General features: G+C 61.4%; 1 protein-coding gene across 1 annotated transcript; it reads right to left on the bottom strand.

Annotated features, from left to right (window-relative positions):
* Nucleotides 1-5,790: 5,790 nt before the first annotated feature.
* On the bottom strand, nt 5,791-13,268 carry AKAP17A (A kinase (PRKA) anchor protein 17A). Its single transcript, XM_012656836.1, has 4 exons — nt 12,446-13,268; nt 11,683-11,831; nt 8,213-8,453; nt 5,791-6,758 (listed from the first exon to the last, which is right to left on the bottom strand). Exons 1-4 carry the CDS (start codon nt 13,205-13,207, stop codon nt 5,868-5,870), a joined length of 2,043 nt encoding a protein of 680 aa, XP_012512290.1. The 5' UTR covers nt 13,208-13,268; the 3' UTR covers nt 5,791-5,867.
* Between the last annotated feature and the right edge of the window lie 890 nt (nt 13,269-14,158).

Here is a 14,158-nt window from a genome sequence, read left to right as displayed (position 1 = left end):
AACTGTGGAAACTTAGGAATAATAACAAGGTGAAACCGGCGTAGGATAAGCACGGCTCAGGCTTGATCCAGTCTCACCCCCAACGCAGCTGCAGCTGAGGCACCTCCCGGCGCCTCCTGGGGACCCCGCGCTCGCCAAGCACCTAAAGACACACTCAGGGGACAGAGACTGGCCCCCGATTTCTCTCCTGCATTTAAGTTCAAGGAACTAGGATGCGGCCTGTTCTTCTGCATTCGCTAGGATTGACCGTTTGCATTTGAACACACCTACAAAATACACAGCACGCGAATGAGTACAGTCTCCACGAAGAAGACGATCGTGGTTGTCTGAGCGGCAGAGGGAAGTTGCATTCACGGACAGCCGTGTCCGTTCCTGGACAGACAGGTTCCCACTGTGACCGTGACGCGGCTCGAGGGGCAGCAACGTCAGCCCTGACAGGTCAATCTGCCCGGTCGCTGCACTTCTCATGGGAAAAAAGAAAGGAATTTGAGGGCAGGGGGCTGTAAATTAGGTAAGTTGATTGTCCAGACCTGACCACCTGGCCGAAGGGGGCATCTAACGACCCCCACGAGGCCCCCGACTGCCTGGATCAGAAACGTGGGCTGCGGGCTTTTTAACTGCTGCCCAGTGACCCCAAGGTGCAGACGGGATCCAGAATCACAGCAAGTCCTAGATCAGGGAGGTCCCTAAACCCAGTGACACTGTCCTCCTAAGAGACAGCAGAGGAGACACAGACGCAGAGGAGAAGCCACGTGGAGACGGAGGCAGAGACCGGAGTGACGTGGTCACAAGCCCAGGGACGCCTGGAGCCCCCAGGAGCCGGAAGAGGCAGGAAGGAGCCTCCCCTGGAGCCTGCGGAGGGAGCGCGGCCCCGAGACACCCGCATCTCACACTCCTGGGCTCCGGGACTAGGGGAGGATGAATCTCTGTGGTTTTAAGTCCCCAGCTTCTGGTCATTTGTCACAGCAGCCCTAGGACACAGATGATACAGGTTTCTTACCAGGAACGGTGAGCGATGGGTGGGTGGCGTGTTCTCCCTGCTCCGTGTTGCGCCTGCACGTGAGGCTGCGTCCTGCCGCGGACGGGATCTGAGGACGACACGACCCGGGGCTGGTGCCTGCAAGAGCGCTCAGTGAGAAGCGCCAAGGCGGGAGAAGGGGACGCCCCCAGCCGTGTTTCCCTGAGCCGTGGAAGAGTCTAGAGTGAGACCCAGGGCTCCTATGTCCTCAGCTCAGCCTAGAGCCACACACCCGGGCCAGTGTCCTCTACAGACCCCCGTCCCTGAGCCAAGAAGACTCCGGAACCTTCCCGAAGATGGAGGCATCCAGGGAACTAGACCTGGCAACCGCAGACACCCGGGAGAGGGGAGAGGAGAGAAAAAGGCCAGAACGCTGCAGACTCACGCTGTTGCTTTGCTAAAATGCAGACACCAGCAAGCTGACCTTTAACCACGCTACAATGTATAAATTGGGGGCAATGAGCACATTCGCCATGTTGTGCAACCCCCACCTCTGTCTAGTTCCGGAACATTCTCCTCCCCCCAGAAGGAGACCCCGTCCCCATCAGCACTCACGCCCCATCCCGTCCCCAGCCCCTGCTGACCACCAAGCCGCATCCTGTCTCTGCGGATTTACCTGCTCTGGGCGCGTCCCACAAACAGAGTCAGGCACCGTGTGTCCTTTTTGCGTCCAGCTTCTCTCGCTGAGCACGATGTCCCCAAGGTCCCTCCGCGTCGTGGCAGGCGGCAGAGGCTGAGTCCTTCTCACGGCCGCGTGATATCCCACTGCGTGGACGGGCTGCATTGTGTTTATTTACGTGTCTGCCGATGGCAGCCGGGGTGTCTGCACCTGCTGGTGCAAACTGTGCACGGGGCTGAGAACACGGTCCGTGCTTCCGTTGCACGTATGTCAGAGCAGAATGGCCAGGTCACACGGGGACGACTCGAGTGTAGCTTTTCGAGGACCGTGCAGACTGCTTTCCGCAGTGGCTGCAACATTTGACACTCCCGCCAGGTGTGCGCAAGGGTTCCGATTCCTCACCAACACTACGTTTACTGTTATTAATATTATTATTGCCGTTCTAGCGCGTGTGTGCTAGAAACTTAATTTTAACACTCGTTACACAAGATCAAGTTTCAAAGTCATCTGTTGCTGTTTAGAAGTTATTTATTTCAAAGTTATTTATTATTTGATATGATTTATAAAGTTGCGCATTTTTAATATCGGAAATTTTTCAAAGAACCCCAAACGGTGCCATTTTTGGCATAGAATAATTTTTTTGAAAAATATTTTTCCCCAGAGCCACGGTGTTTTATTGTAATAAAACAAAACAATCCTTTCTAATTCGTTATTTTTCTATTGCCTTCCGTGCGTGAGTTCTATGCAACGCAATCCACCTTTTTAGAATTAAGTGATCAATATTCATTGTAACAACAAGCACATCGACGAGTAAGATTTTCACGAACCAACTGCAGGGTTTGGCTTCACACACGGCCCCAGGCTCAACACGAGCCTGAGCTGAATACAACTCACACGGCAGTCAGTGTGTTAGACTGTGTCTAATGGAATCTGACCATCGTACCCATTTGAGAACCATATTCATTCATTTATTAAAAAAAAATAAAACAAGTGAACGAATTAATGGTGATGAATGTCGTATCGGTACGTTTTTTCTTTTTTTTTTTTCCACTTGCAAACCTGTTCCCTGCCCACCTCCCCGCCGGGATTCTGAGTTGCGTTTTTTTGTGTTTGGAAGCTCACCTCGAGAGCCTATCCTCTATCTCTGAAATAAACATCCAGCGCATGAACCACATGAGTCACCTGTCTCACTTCTGTGTTCGGAACGTGTCCGTTGTTCTTTCTAGAAGTTCTGCCTGTGGGACGCACAATGAACACGGGGGTTGCAGTGGGGCGGTTTTAATCCTCGCCCCCATGAGAAAAGGACCCCAATCTGCTAGACAGAGGCGTGGCCCCATGCCACGCAATAAGGGGCAGAGAACGTGGCGTGCAGGGTGGAGAGAGGAGGGGGGGGGTTGGAGACAGCAGGGACGGGGCTGACCCCCGTCTACCCGAGCCATCCATGGCACGGTGTGCACGGGGCTCACCCCTTCCGTATCTTCCTCCCAGCTTCACCGGGTGAAGACAAAATGCAATCGTTAATACGCTTAGTTCGGTTACTTTGTGTCTGAGCTAGTCACCATTGCTTAGTGCTAAGAATGCTCGTGCCCTGGAGAAGCAATGGAACTTCTGAAAACTGAGTGCCAGCATCGGCCACACGGTAAATCTCGCCCTTGCTGGTACACGTCCCAAGTGTGCAGGCCTGGGGGAGGAGGACAAGGGGCTGGGGTCCCCGAGCGGCAGCACTGGGCCCTCGCTCGGTCCCCAGAAGGTGGGGCTGCGGGGGAACGGTTCAGCATCGGGTACTCCGGTTCCTGAACCCACAGGCTGCGTCCTTCTGCTCCTGTGCCCCTAAAGGTGACAGCAATGTCCCCCCCAGAGCCAGCCCTGGATCCCTGTCCCTCAGAGCCTGGCCTGGAGGGCACACTGGGGCCACGCGCCACAGCCCTTCCGTGTTGGGTGTGGCGTGCACAGCGCTGCGGACGCCTCTCCGTGCCAGACTCCTTCCCTCCCCGTGTTCCACGGAGACTCAGAGGCAAATCCACCGGCAGCAACGACGGGGCACCGCCGCCGACAAACCAGTGTTCCCAGAGGACGTGGCTGCCCCTAACTCTCGTACACGCCCAACGACGCGACAATGCGCCAAAGGCGAAGATTGAGGAGCACAGGGCGCCACGGAGGAGGCCACTGTGCAGCCCGTCTCTCGGCAAGAGGTGGCTCGGCACGGGCAGGGCGGCCCACAGGGCAGGGTGGCCACCCGACTCCGCTTTTGCAGTCAGGTGTTCCCCGAGTCGAGTGCACACATGCACAAAGCTACCCAGGGCGTGTGCGAAACTCAGATGCCCAGATCTCGTCCACAGCGACCCCTGATTCTGTAGGTTGCGGGGAGGCGGGGTGATCTGCAGCCTTGCTGGACACCCCACGGCGGACTCCCCCACAGGGCCGCCCGCACCTCAGTTTGCCAGCTTCTCCCCTCCCCCGTTACCCCCAGCCCAATCCAGCGGCACTCGGCAGAGGTGGACAAGCCGCGCTGCCCCCCACCCACCCATCACGGTGGCTTGAAGCCCTCCTCTCTCTGACCAGGCTGGGAACGGAGCCGGATGCATCTCACCCGGCCTGTGCCGACCTGCTTCGCCCCCCTCACCCCCGCCACATTCCCTCCTGGTCCTGGGACATGCAGCCGCTGCTCCGCTGGGCACGCCAAGCTCCAGGGGGGCTTCCTGACCTTGCTCCCGCCGGGCCACCTCTCTCCCTCCTGCACCTGCTCAGCCTCCATCGCCAGGCTGGCAGGGAGCTGCGTCCTACCTGGCGTCATACCCCGGGCGCCCGGGCCGTGCAGTCCTGGGAACACTGTCACCGCGGCCGAGCGGGCAGACACTGAGAGCCGGCTGCAGGGGCCCATGTTCCAATACCTGGTGTCTGAGCACACCTTGCAGCCAGGATTTAAGCAGGTGACAAGGCAAAAAGCCGTCTGAGACAGATGTGCGTGTGTGTGGTGCCCAGCTCAGCGTCTCACTGTGATATGCGTAAGGGGGCCGGCACGGCCCTCCCGCCAACCAATTCATTTTAATTAAATACAGACAAAGGGACGGGAAGATTGCTTTTCTGAGTTCACTAAGTTTGTTCTCAGCAAACAGACTCAAGGCCTCAGAGGACGGGGCTCGTCCCCTCGGGGGATGTGCCGTAGGACAGCAGGGGTGTGAGAGGTCTCACTGTGCAAAGGGGTCCCAGGGGTGTGGAACGCGCTCAGCTAGGCCTCCCCGCACGACCCAGTCCAAGAACACAAAGACACACCGAAAAAGCACACGCGAAAAACTTCACTTCATTGGAAAAGGATTTTATTTCACCATAAAAATGCAAACCGGAACAAACACCGTCTTTCCTAACGCAGACGTTACAGCCATGTTTAAGTATCTCTGGGCTTCACCTGGAGAAGCAAACGATTATAAAATTTAACAGGTTTGCAGCCTTAAATCTGTTGGAAACATTCCAAGTAAAAATAATTTAGCAAAACGGCGTCTTAAAAAAACCACACGCGCTAACCTTTACCAGAAACCAAAGCTTTTCACCAACCTTTCTTACGCTTCATGACTTCGAGTTGTAAAAAGTGAGTGTTTTTGAAGGAGCGTCAGACCGCTGCGAAGCGCTTGCCTGCACACCGACGTCTCGCGAGAACGGCAGGCCTGAGTTTTCCGCCTCCAAGCACTTGCACCTTCCTCACCTGACTCAACGCGCCAGGGTCACCCTGCGTTTCTGCAACCCGCCCGGACTGCGCTCCCCCATCGGTGGAGATTACGCAGATGACTGCAAGGCGTTTTACTTTTCCACGCGCTGCCTGACTGCGGCGGTCCAACTGCCCCTCGGCTGCGGGCGGGGCGGTGGCCGGGACAGGGGAACCGCGCTCTGTGCGCGCAGACGGACGCAGAGGCGCGCGCTGCCGCCCTCTCCACCGCGGGCCTGAGCGAGTTCCGGCTGCAGAGGGCACCGGCGTGTCGAAGCTATCGGATCAGTCTGGGAGGGACACAGAAGCCAGGCCGAGGCCCACACGCTCCAACTGCAGCGCCAGGTTCGCCGTCGGGCACGGAGGCAGGTGGGCCTCGGCGCGTGCGCCCTCCTCGCGCAGGCGGGCGGGCTCCCGTGACATTCGCGGCTGTGGAAGACTCGGCCTTGCGGGCGGACGGAGGGGCGCGGAGGCCAGGACGCTGGTGCCGACCGGGCGTTCCGCGGCGGGCCGAGGGTGCCGGCCCTTCATTACCTATTCCAGGTGCTGCGGTGCCTGCTCGGGGACCGGGAGCGCGAGCGCTCGGCCCTGCGGCGGTGGCGGCTGTGCTTCCTGCCCGCGCTGGCCCTGCGGCCCCGGCTCCGGTGCCGCCTGTCTTTGCTGCGCGACCTGCGCGAGTGCGCGTGGTCCGGGCTGGAGCTGCGCCGGTGCGGGCTGTCGTCCCTGTCGCGCTTCTTGTGCGGCCTCCGCTCCTTCCGAGGGCGCGCGTCGTCCCCGCTGCCCGCCCGCCGGGCCCCGCTGCGCTCCAGCTGCGGCTCGTCCCCGTCTGCGCCCGCCTGGCCCCGACCCGCGCTGGGCTCGCGGTTGCACTTGTCCTGCTCCGACCGCGCGTCCTTCCTGGGCGGGCCCTGGTCGCAGGCGGGGACGCCCTTGGGCTGCTGGTTGTTGTCCGGGATGCAGGCGAGGACCCCCGGACACCTCTTCTCGGGAGAGCCGTCCCCCGCGGCGCCGCAGCGCGCGCCCAGACCCTCCTTGCACGGGGCGTCCTTGGCCACGCTCCCGTTCACGTTCTGGGGCGGGCGCTCAGCCTCCGGGAGGGCCGGGGTGTCCTTGGGGGCGCCCGCGGTGGGCTGGCCGACGAGGGACTGCAGCGCGGCGGCGCCGGCGCAGCCCGAGGACACGGTCTGCAGGATGTCCAGCACCGGCTGCAGCAGGTCTGCGTGCGCGGCGCCCAGCTCGCCGTGCGCGGGGCCGCCGTCCGGACGCTTGCTGAGCAGGAGGCTCAAGAGGCGCTCGCGCAGCTCCTGCTCCTTCCGCTGCAGGCCCAGCGCGCGCTCCTTCTCCTCCTCCACGCGCCGCAGCTCCGCCTCCTGCAGCCGCCGCCGCTCCTCCTTCCGCTCCTGCTCGCGCAGCCTCACCGCCTGCGGCAGACAGGACAAGGCACTGAGACCCCCCGCCCACGCCCGCCGGCGCAGCGCGTGGGAGGAGCTGGGCAGGTGTCTGAACGGCCTGTGGCCGGCCCGGGGCGCTGCAGAAACTGCCTGGCCGCCTGCGGCCCGGGGGCGGACGTCTCCCGTGGCCGAGGTCCTCGCAGGCGAGGCCCCAGGCGAGGTCCGGCCGGTCCGTCCCTGGGCTCCGTCAGCCACGCCCGGGGCCACCATGCGCCCGAGCGAGAAGGAAACCCCTTGGCAAAGGCTCAGCCCCGGGGTGGCCGTCTCGGACAGGGCCTGGCCCCGCCACGTGGCACACGGGGGCCTGCTGTTAGGTCACAAGCGGCGCCAGCAACAGGGGCCGAGATGACGGCGCAGACACACGGCGCCGCCGCCGCCGCCGCGGGCGAGCTCGGCCTAGCCTGGGTTAGTGTCTTCAATATTCACCATGAAATGAGAACTGAGCGGCCACATGTCTCAGCCTCTTGCCTTGCTCCTTCCCGGAGACTTATCACAACTGTAATTAGACAACAGGTTATGGGGTCGCCCGCCCGGGCCCCAGGGGGGACGCGGCCCTTCCCAGCACAAGGAGCGTGTGGGTTCGTGCGCCAGCGCGGGCCCTGGGCTCTCGGGCGTTACCAGCGGCGCCTGCGGGGGCGTTTGCAGGGCCGTGGGCGCCAGGGAGACCCTCCAAGCTCACAGCTGCGAGGGACCCAGGCGGTAGCCCCTCTGCACAGAGTGAGCTCGGCCCTCAAAGTCTGGTGAGGTCAGAGCCAGGCCGGCTGCCCAGACGGGGCGTGGGCAGCGTGTCACCAGCCAGAGGGGGCCGCGCGGGCCAAGTACACTCTGCCCTCTCTGCTACTGCCCCTCCCCCGGCCGCCCAGCATTTGGACGCTGACTCAGTTTCACCAGCTGTGTGCAAGGAAAGCACAGCGCTCAAACCTGGAAGGACAAAGATGGTCCTCCGCTCTAAGGCTTATTTCTCTATTATGGCTGCACCCCGCTGGGGTCAGGGGCCATGATGCCGCTCCCAGAGGAGCACAGCAGGATGGGGAAGACAGGCGCCCGGCGGCAGAGGCCCCCAGACCCCCATGGGTTCCTTGGCGCGCCCAGCTGCAGAGGCTCCCCCGACCACACCAGGAACCTTGGCGCACCCGGCAGAGGGGTCCCCAGACCCCACTTGGGTACCTTGGCGCCTGGCTGCAGGGGCCCCCTGACCCCACTCAGGAACCTTGGCGCGCCCGGCAGAGGGGCCCCCAGACCCCACTTGGGTACCTTGGCGCCTGGCTGCAGGGGGCCCCCCGACCCCCGGCTGCAGAGGCCCCCAGACCCCACTCGGGAACCTTGGCGCGGCCGGCGGCAGAGGCCCCCAGACTCCCCGCAGGTACCTCGGCACGCCCGGCAACAGGGGCCCCCGACCCCCGCTGCAGCGCCCCCGCGGGTACCTTGGCCCTGGCAAGCAGCTCGGCGACGAGCCGGATGGACTGCAGGTTCCGCTGCGCCAGCAGCAGCTTGCGCTCCTCCAGCCGGATCTTCTCCTGCAGCTGCCTCTGCTCCTCCGCCTGCAGCTTCTCCAGCCTCTTCTGACTGCGGCGCAGCTCGCGGTCCCGCTGCTTCTGCTCGCGCCTGCGCAGCTTCTCCTCCCGCTTGCGCTCGCGCTCCAGCTCCTCCAGCTCCTTCTGCTTCCTGCGCGGACATGCGGGCTCGTGAGCGCGCACGGAGGGGACGCTCTGAGCCAGCGGGGAGGCGACGACGCGGAACAGTCGCGCATTTTAACTCCTTATCCAAACCCGCATGTCAGGTGGGCCAAAGGAACCCAGGGAGCGCGCAGGGTGAGGGCGTCCCAACGCCGCAGGGGACTCTCGCGGACTGTGCCCACGACCCTGAAACCACAGAGAAAATGACCAGCGGCTCTGACCACACCGGAAGTTCGAGGCTGAGCACGACGCACCGGGCAGGTGGAAACGCGAACGCTCGGTCAAGAAACACCTGCGACAACGCAAGACTCGCTCCGCTGTCCCTGCTGCGCGCCACAGCCGCGAGGCCAGCGCCCGACGGGGACGCAGATCTCGGCGGGACACACAGGGCTGCGGGACGGCCCGACGCCGGCTCCGCCCACCCGCGTCCACAGGCAGCGCTCAGCAGGGGGCAGGGCTGCCGGGAGATGGTTTCAGCTCAAAAACCAGGATTCCTAAAGTACAAGTGGCAGCCAGAACGAGGTCCCCCTGGGCAGTCGCAGGGGCCGTGGGGCCACGGAAGACCGCGGGAGGGAGGAAGGAATGAAAAGCAGATGGGCACAGCCAGGCAGGAGATTCCAGAAGCCTTACGGTAAGGGGAAGATCAAACACAAAAGACGCAAAAGACGAAGTACCGTATGAGACCCTTTTCTGTGAACTTCTAGAAAAGGCAAACCCACAATGACGAAACCAACGGCCGGACTGCCCAGAGGCCGACGGTGCGGGCGCCGGGGCGCTCTCCCTGGCGTGCTGACCACGCCGCTGGACGCGTGGGTTCAGACCGTGACACACCGCGCCAAGCTGTATTCGGAACCGGCACCTTCACCGCGACCTCAGGGACCAGAGCGGTACCGCCCGCCCACACAGCTCTGCGGGAGGAGCCAGAGCCTGGCCCCATGTCCAGCACTCCAGCACCTCAGAGGCAGCCCCCGGGAGGCCCTGCTCTCAACTCTGCCAGGCACTGAGACACCGCCAGGGCTCGATGGGTCCCCTCCTGGCAGATGGGGACTTCTCTTTAAAACCACCCCACCCACACCCAAACAGCTCGCATCCCGACCGCACTTGTCCTGGGAGGGGAGGCCTGGAATCGCGGCCCGAGGGCCACAGGCCCCTGCAGAGCTCCGCAGTTAGCAGCTTGCCCAGCTCACCCTCGCCGCCCTCTGGCTTTAGGACTTATTCGAATGACCGACAGTAAAAAAGTCAGAGCCACTCTCGGTCCGCCAGGACACGGAAGCTGAGACTCTGCAGGACACAGAAGCTGAGACTCTGCAGCCCAGACAGGTGCCGTCACAGCTCGGAGGACGGCCACAGTGCCCCACACGCTCCTCCGCCCCAGGACGACAGGTGCCCAAGCTGGGGATCTCGCTGAAAAGCAACACCCGTGAGTGGGCGAAGTTTCCACTTCCGGGCACGAGCCACAGTTTTATGGCACTGTGAGGTGTGCACGCCCAGCGAGCTCAAAGTGCGGCTGTGAAAGCAGCCAATGGGGGCCCTGCAAGTGGCCACGCTCTAGGAGCACCCACGCTGAAGCCCCGGCCTGGTCATCTTTCAGAATGCAGTGGCCGCGCACGATGCTCTGTTACCTGTCACACCTGAACAGCCCGCACGCACACCATGGCCACCAACGAGGCTGCCCTGGGCCTGTCCTCAGATGCGGGCCCCGCCCAGGGACACGGGACCAGCCCAGCGGATGGCGGCTCCGGGAGCACCCTGGAGCCCTCCCCGCCAGCTCCGCCTGGAGCGGGCCTGTCCCCACCCCTGCCGTGCCAGACCACGGCAGACACCTGTCCTCCTGTCCAGGGACCCGTCCTGCCTCCTTTCCCTGAGCATCCCGGCCCGGTCTGTGCACAGGCAGCAAGGCCAGGGCTGTGTCCCCACCCTGGAGCTGGCACCCCTCTCTGCAACTGCCCGCCTGCCACTGCTTTCCTGGCTCTGCCCGAGGGCGGCTCACACTGAATACTTTGATTCCACACAAAATCCAAACTGCCCCTCCAAAGCCACCTGCCGAGCGGGGACGGTTACGCAATAAGCACATTCCTCCGTCCCCAGCCGTCTTCCTCGCTGAGCTGTCGGCCAGTCGGAGACTCTCCTACCCCAACGCACAGCCACACACCGGCACGGTGGGCGCACCTGCGTCGTCTTTGGGAACGCGACGCGGGCTAAGGCAAGAACACCACACGCGGTTTGGGCCTGGTACCTGGAAACCCAGTCCCGTGCAGAGATGAAAACAGCCAGAGGCACAAACGTACCGGCACCAGCAATGCACACAGCAGGGAAAAACGGGGAGAAAACGAGCATCCGGCTTGTTCAGGCCACGCAAGAGCTACGCCAAAGGCTATCAGACGCGTCTAACCAGCCTCGCGCTCCACGTTCAGCACGCTGAAGCAGAACAGAGAACGTGCAGGACAGACGCGCACAGGAAAACGCTAGAAAGAAACAGCCGCAGTGATGGGACAGGGAGAATTTCTGCTCACAAAATCCAGGACTCAGAGCTGATGACTTTTACAAGGCTAAAAACGAAAGGCCAACGAGGAGGAAAAGCGGAACCCGAGTTTGCCTTTGACGGCTGAACCGCAGTGAAACATGGAGGCTACCTCTTTAAGGGCCTCTTACACGAAACACGGCTTTTTGTTTCTTTTTTTTGTTTTTACATTTGGCCAACATCATCGATTCTCTACTTCGTGCTGTCCACGGCGCTTCAACCTCACCACAAAACTGCAAACCATGAAGGCGTCCTGCCTGTTTCGGCAGGAAACGTGACCTGCACACGGCCACGGGGCGCTGCAAAGCAAAGGTGTCGTCCGTGCCAGACACCGTGTCAGACCACACACGTGCTGAGGAAAGAGAGAAGCACACGCTTCCCGCGGTATCTCGACCAGCCGCCAAACAGGTGCACGTATGCACACGTGCACACACTCAGAAACACATGCCCAGGTATGCATGCACACACGTGCACAATTCACACGTGTGCACACACACGTTGACGGATACACGCTCGTGCACACAAAAGCACGCACGCATGCATACATGAAAGAACATGCAAAGATACGCACAGGTACACAAAGACACATGCACCGGTACACACGCATACACACACGCCGAAAACACGCAGATACACGCGCACACACACACCCCGGTGCCAGGCACTGGCGCTGAGGGCCCGCTCCTGCGGAAGATACCTTTCCTCTGCCCGCTGCCTCTCCTCGGCCTCCTTCTCTCTGCGCTTTTGTTCCTCTCTCTGCTGCTCCAGTTCCTGAAGCTTCTGCCTCTCGAGCTGCCGTTTTTTAATGGAGGCGTCGCTCAGATGTTTGGTCGAGTCAAAAGACACCTTCGAAAGCAAAAGACGGCGTCAGAGGGCCTGAGGTCCCGTTCACCCCCAGGGAGTCACGGTCAGCGCAGGGGCTCGAGACGTGGCTCACCCCACGAAGGCGGGACTCAAAGGGAAGACAAACGATCACTGTGACGTACCTTGCCTTCACCACTGAATAAAAAGAAGTTAATGACTACTGTGCCCTCCTGCTGCTACCAGTGGCCGCCCGCTCCCTCTGACCACGGCCACGGGGCCGAGCCCACAGGGACAGGGTACACAGGTGGTCTCATGGCCACCAAAACCCTCCTCCACGAGGCTGGCCTTCATTGTACTGCAAATCCATGTCAACTCCAAGCCCGTAACTATGAAAGAAACCTTGAGCCCTAATCAAAAGGAACATTCCGGAATGTGGCTAAAACCCCTCTCGAAGTGCCCCTGACAGCCAACACCTCACCTACTTCACAATGCTCGGCTCCTCCATCTCCCTTAAACTACAAAATTTACAAAAGCATGGCCCATCCCTCATATTGACGTCTGAAGCCCTACTGAGCACAGGACGGCAGCTGTGATTTTATGTACGGGGGGTGGGGGTGCGGCTGCAGAGCTCCCCAGGCCCTCCGCCGGGGGCTCACCTTGATGTTGCAAGCCACGGCCTTGCCGTCCTCGCCCTTGTACATGAGCTTCATGCCGCGCAGGGCGCTCATGGCCTGGATGAAGCCCGCGTACTCGCGATACTGCACGTACGCCTCGAAGTTCAGGTGTCCCCCGAAACTGAACGTGTGGAAGTTCCGGCCGGTCATCTCCTCCCGGTAGGGGTCGAGCATGGGGATGTCCACGTTCCGTATCTCCCCGAACTTCTCGAACACCTTCACGAGGACGTCCTCGCTGGGCTTCTCCGAGCCCGACTCCTTCAGGGCGAACCACTTGCAGGGCAGCCCCTCCAGGTGGATGGTGTCCGGCCTCTCTCCGGGCAGCGTCTCGTTCATGTCCTTGGCGTCGCGGAAGAAGGAGTCCCAGTCGTGGCGCGTGGGGAAGTCTATCTTGAACTCGGCGGCGCGCACCTTGAGGATGTCGGAGAAGCCGCTGAGCTTGATGGTTTTGCCGTCCAGGCAGGCCAGGAACGACTTCACCAGGCTCTTGTTCTCCACCTCGCCCTCGAAGCGGATGAAGTCCATGGTGCTCTTGGAGATGCGCAGCGTGGAGAACTGGTGGTTGTGCACCATGCCCTTCAGCCGCTCCATCACCTCCCAGTTGGAGATGGACTTGCCTGGCTGCTTCAGCTGCGGCAGCGCCACGCTGATGGTCATCTTGGTGATGGGCTTGAGGTACAAGCCGTACGCGGGGCAGAGCTCCACGGCCTCAGACGTGTCGTGCACGATGGTAGCCGCGGCCATAGCCAGGACCTTGGGCCTGAAACACAGGACACGGACGGTCAGGGAGGAGCCCGGGCACGAACCGGAACCAGCGTCTCTCTGCGGCGTCAGAGGAACTGGTCTACCTCGTTAAAAGCCATCTCAACTGGGTTTAAAAAAAAATTAAGACTAAAGGTGAAAAAAGCACATTGACAAAAAGCTTTTAAGAACACGTTAGAGTCCAAAGCCCCCGTCACCACTGCCCCCTACCGACACCAGGAGCTCTCCCAGGCCCGTGGAACTGGGAAGCGGGGCAGCGGGGCAGCGCAAGCTAGAGACGCCTGGCTCCCCGGGAGAGGAGCAGGGGCCAGGAGAGCCCAGCCGCAGGCATCTAGAAAGGTCTGTGCGGGAGGAGCCCTTGTATTTGCATTGACAAAACAGGAAGGAAATCTCAGGCTAAAAAATCTACCGCAGACCATGGACTTTAATAATCTCCACTATAGGCAGATGCATCCTCTCTCCAACCAACTTAAAGGCAAAAAGCGCAAGGGCCTTTTCCAGACAAACAAAACAAAACAAAAAAACCTGGGGCCTGGAACCCAGGTCTGTGCCCTCTTTTTCCACCTACCTACTTTAACCCAACTCTTCCCTACAGGTCTGACAGGTTGGTTCTTCCCTAGGGCCACGTTCCAGGTGGCTGAGCGTGACCCACACAAACCCAACAGGTGGCCCCGCTGAGCCCCGCCACCCACCACCACGCCACGACTTGCTAGGCCCCGGAGGCGGCCCACAGCCCGAAGCCCAAGGTGGGAGGGTCCGAAGGGGTCAAAAGTTGACCGATGAACCCTCCGCCACGACGACACAGGGAGCAGGAGCCAGAGCCCAGGAAGCCTCACCACCTGCGGGGCACCCCTGGCTGACCCCGGTAACCCTGTCCTGGCCGGGTGCCCCACACCCCGGGTAACCCGCCACCCCCACCCGGGTGCACTCGGC

This window comes from Propithecus coquereli, unplaced genomic scaffold (genome assembly GCF_000956105.1).
Source record: "Propithecus coquereli isolate 6110/MARCELLA unplaced genomic scaffold, Pcoq_1.0 Scaffold52, whole genome shotgun sequence".
In the NCBI taxonomy this organism is placed as follows: domain Eukaryota; kingdom Metazoa; phylum Chordata; class Mammalia; order Primates; family Indriidae; genus Propithecus; species Propithecus coquereli.
The sequence above is the reverse complement of the archived record's forward strand: the minus strand, read 5'-3'. Positions and strand labels throughout refer to the sequence as shown.

Excerpts from the sequence above, each read along its gene's own strand:
- AKAP17A (XM_012656836.1), bottom strand. The coding sequence starts at position 13,207 with ATGGCCGCGGCTACCATCGTGCACGACACGTCTGAGGCCGTGGAGCTC. Across the intron at positions 8,454-11,682 it reads AGGCAGCGGGCAGAGGAAAG|GAAGCAGAAGGAGCTGGAGG; the intron begins GTATCTTCCGCA and ends ATGTCCGCGCAG. Across the intron at positions 6,759-8,212 it reads AGCTGCTTGCCAGGGCCAAG|GCGGTGAGGCTGCGCGAGCA; the intron begins GTACCCGCGGGG and ends TGTCTGCCGCAG.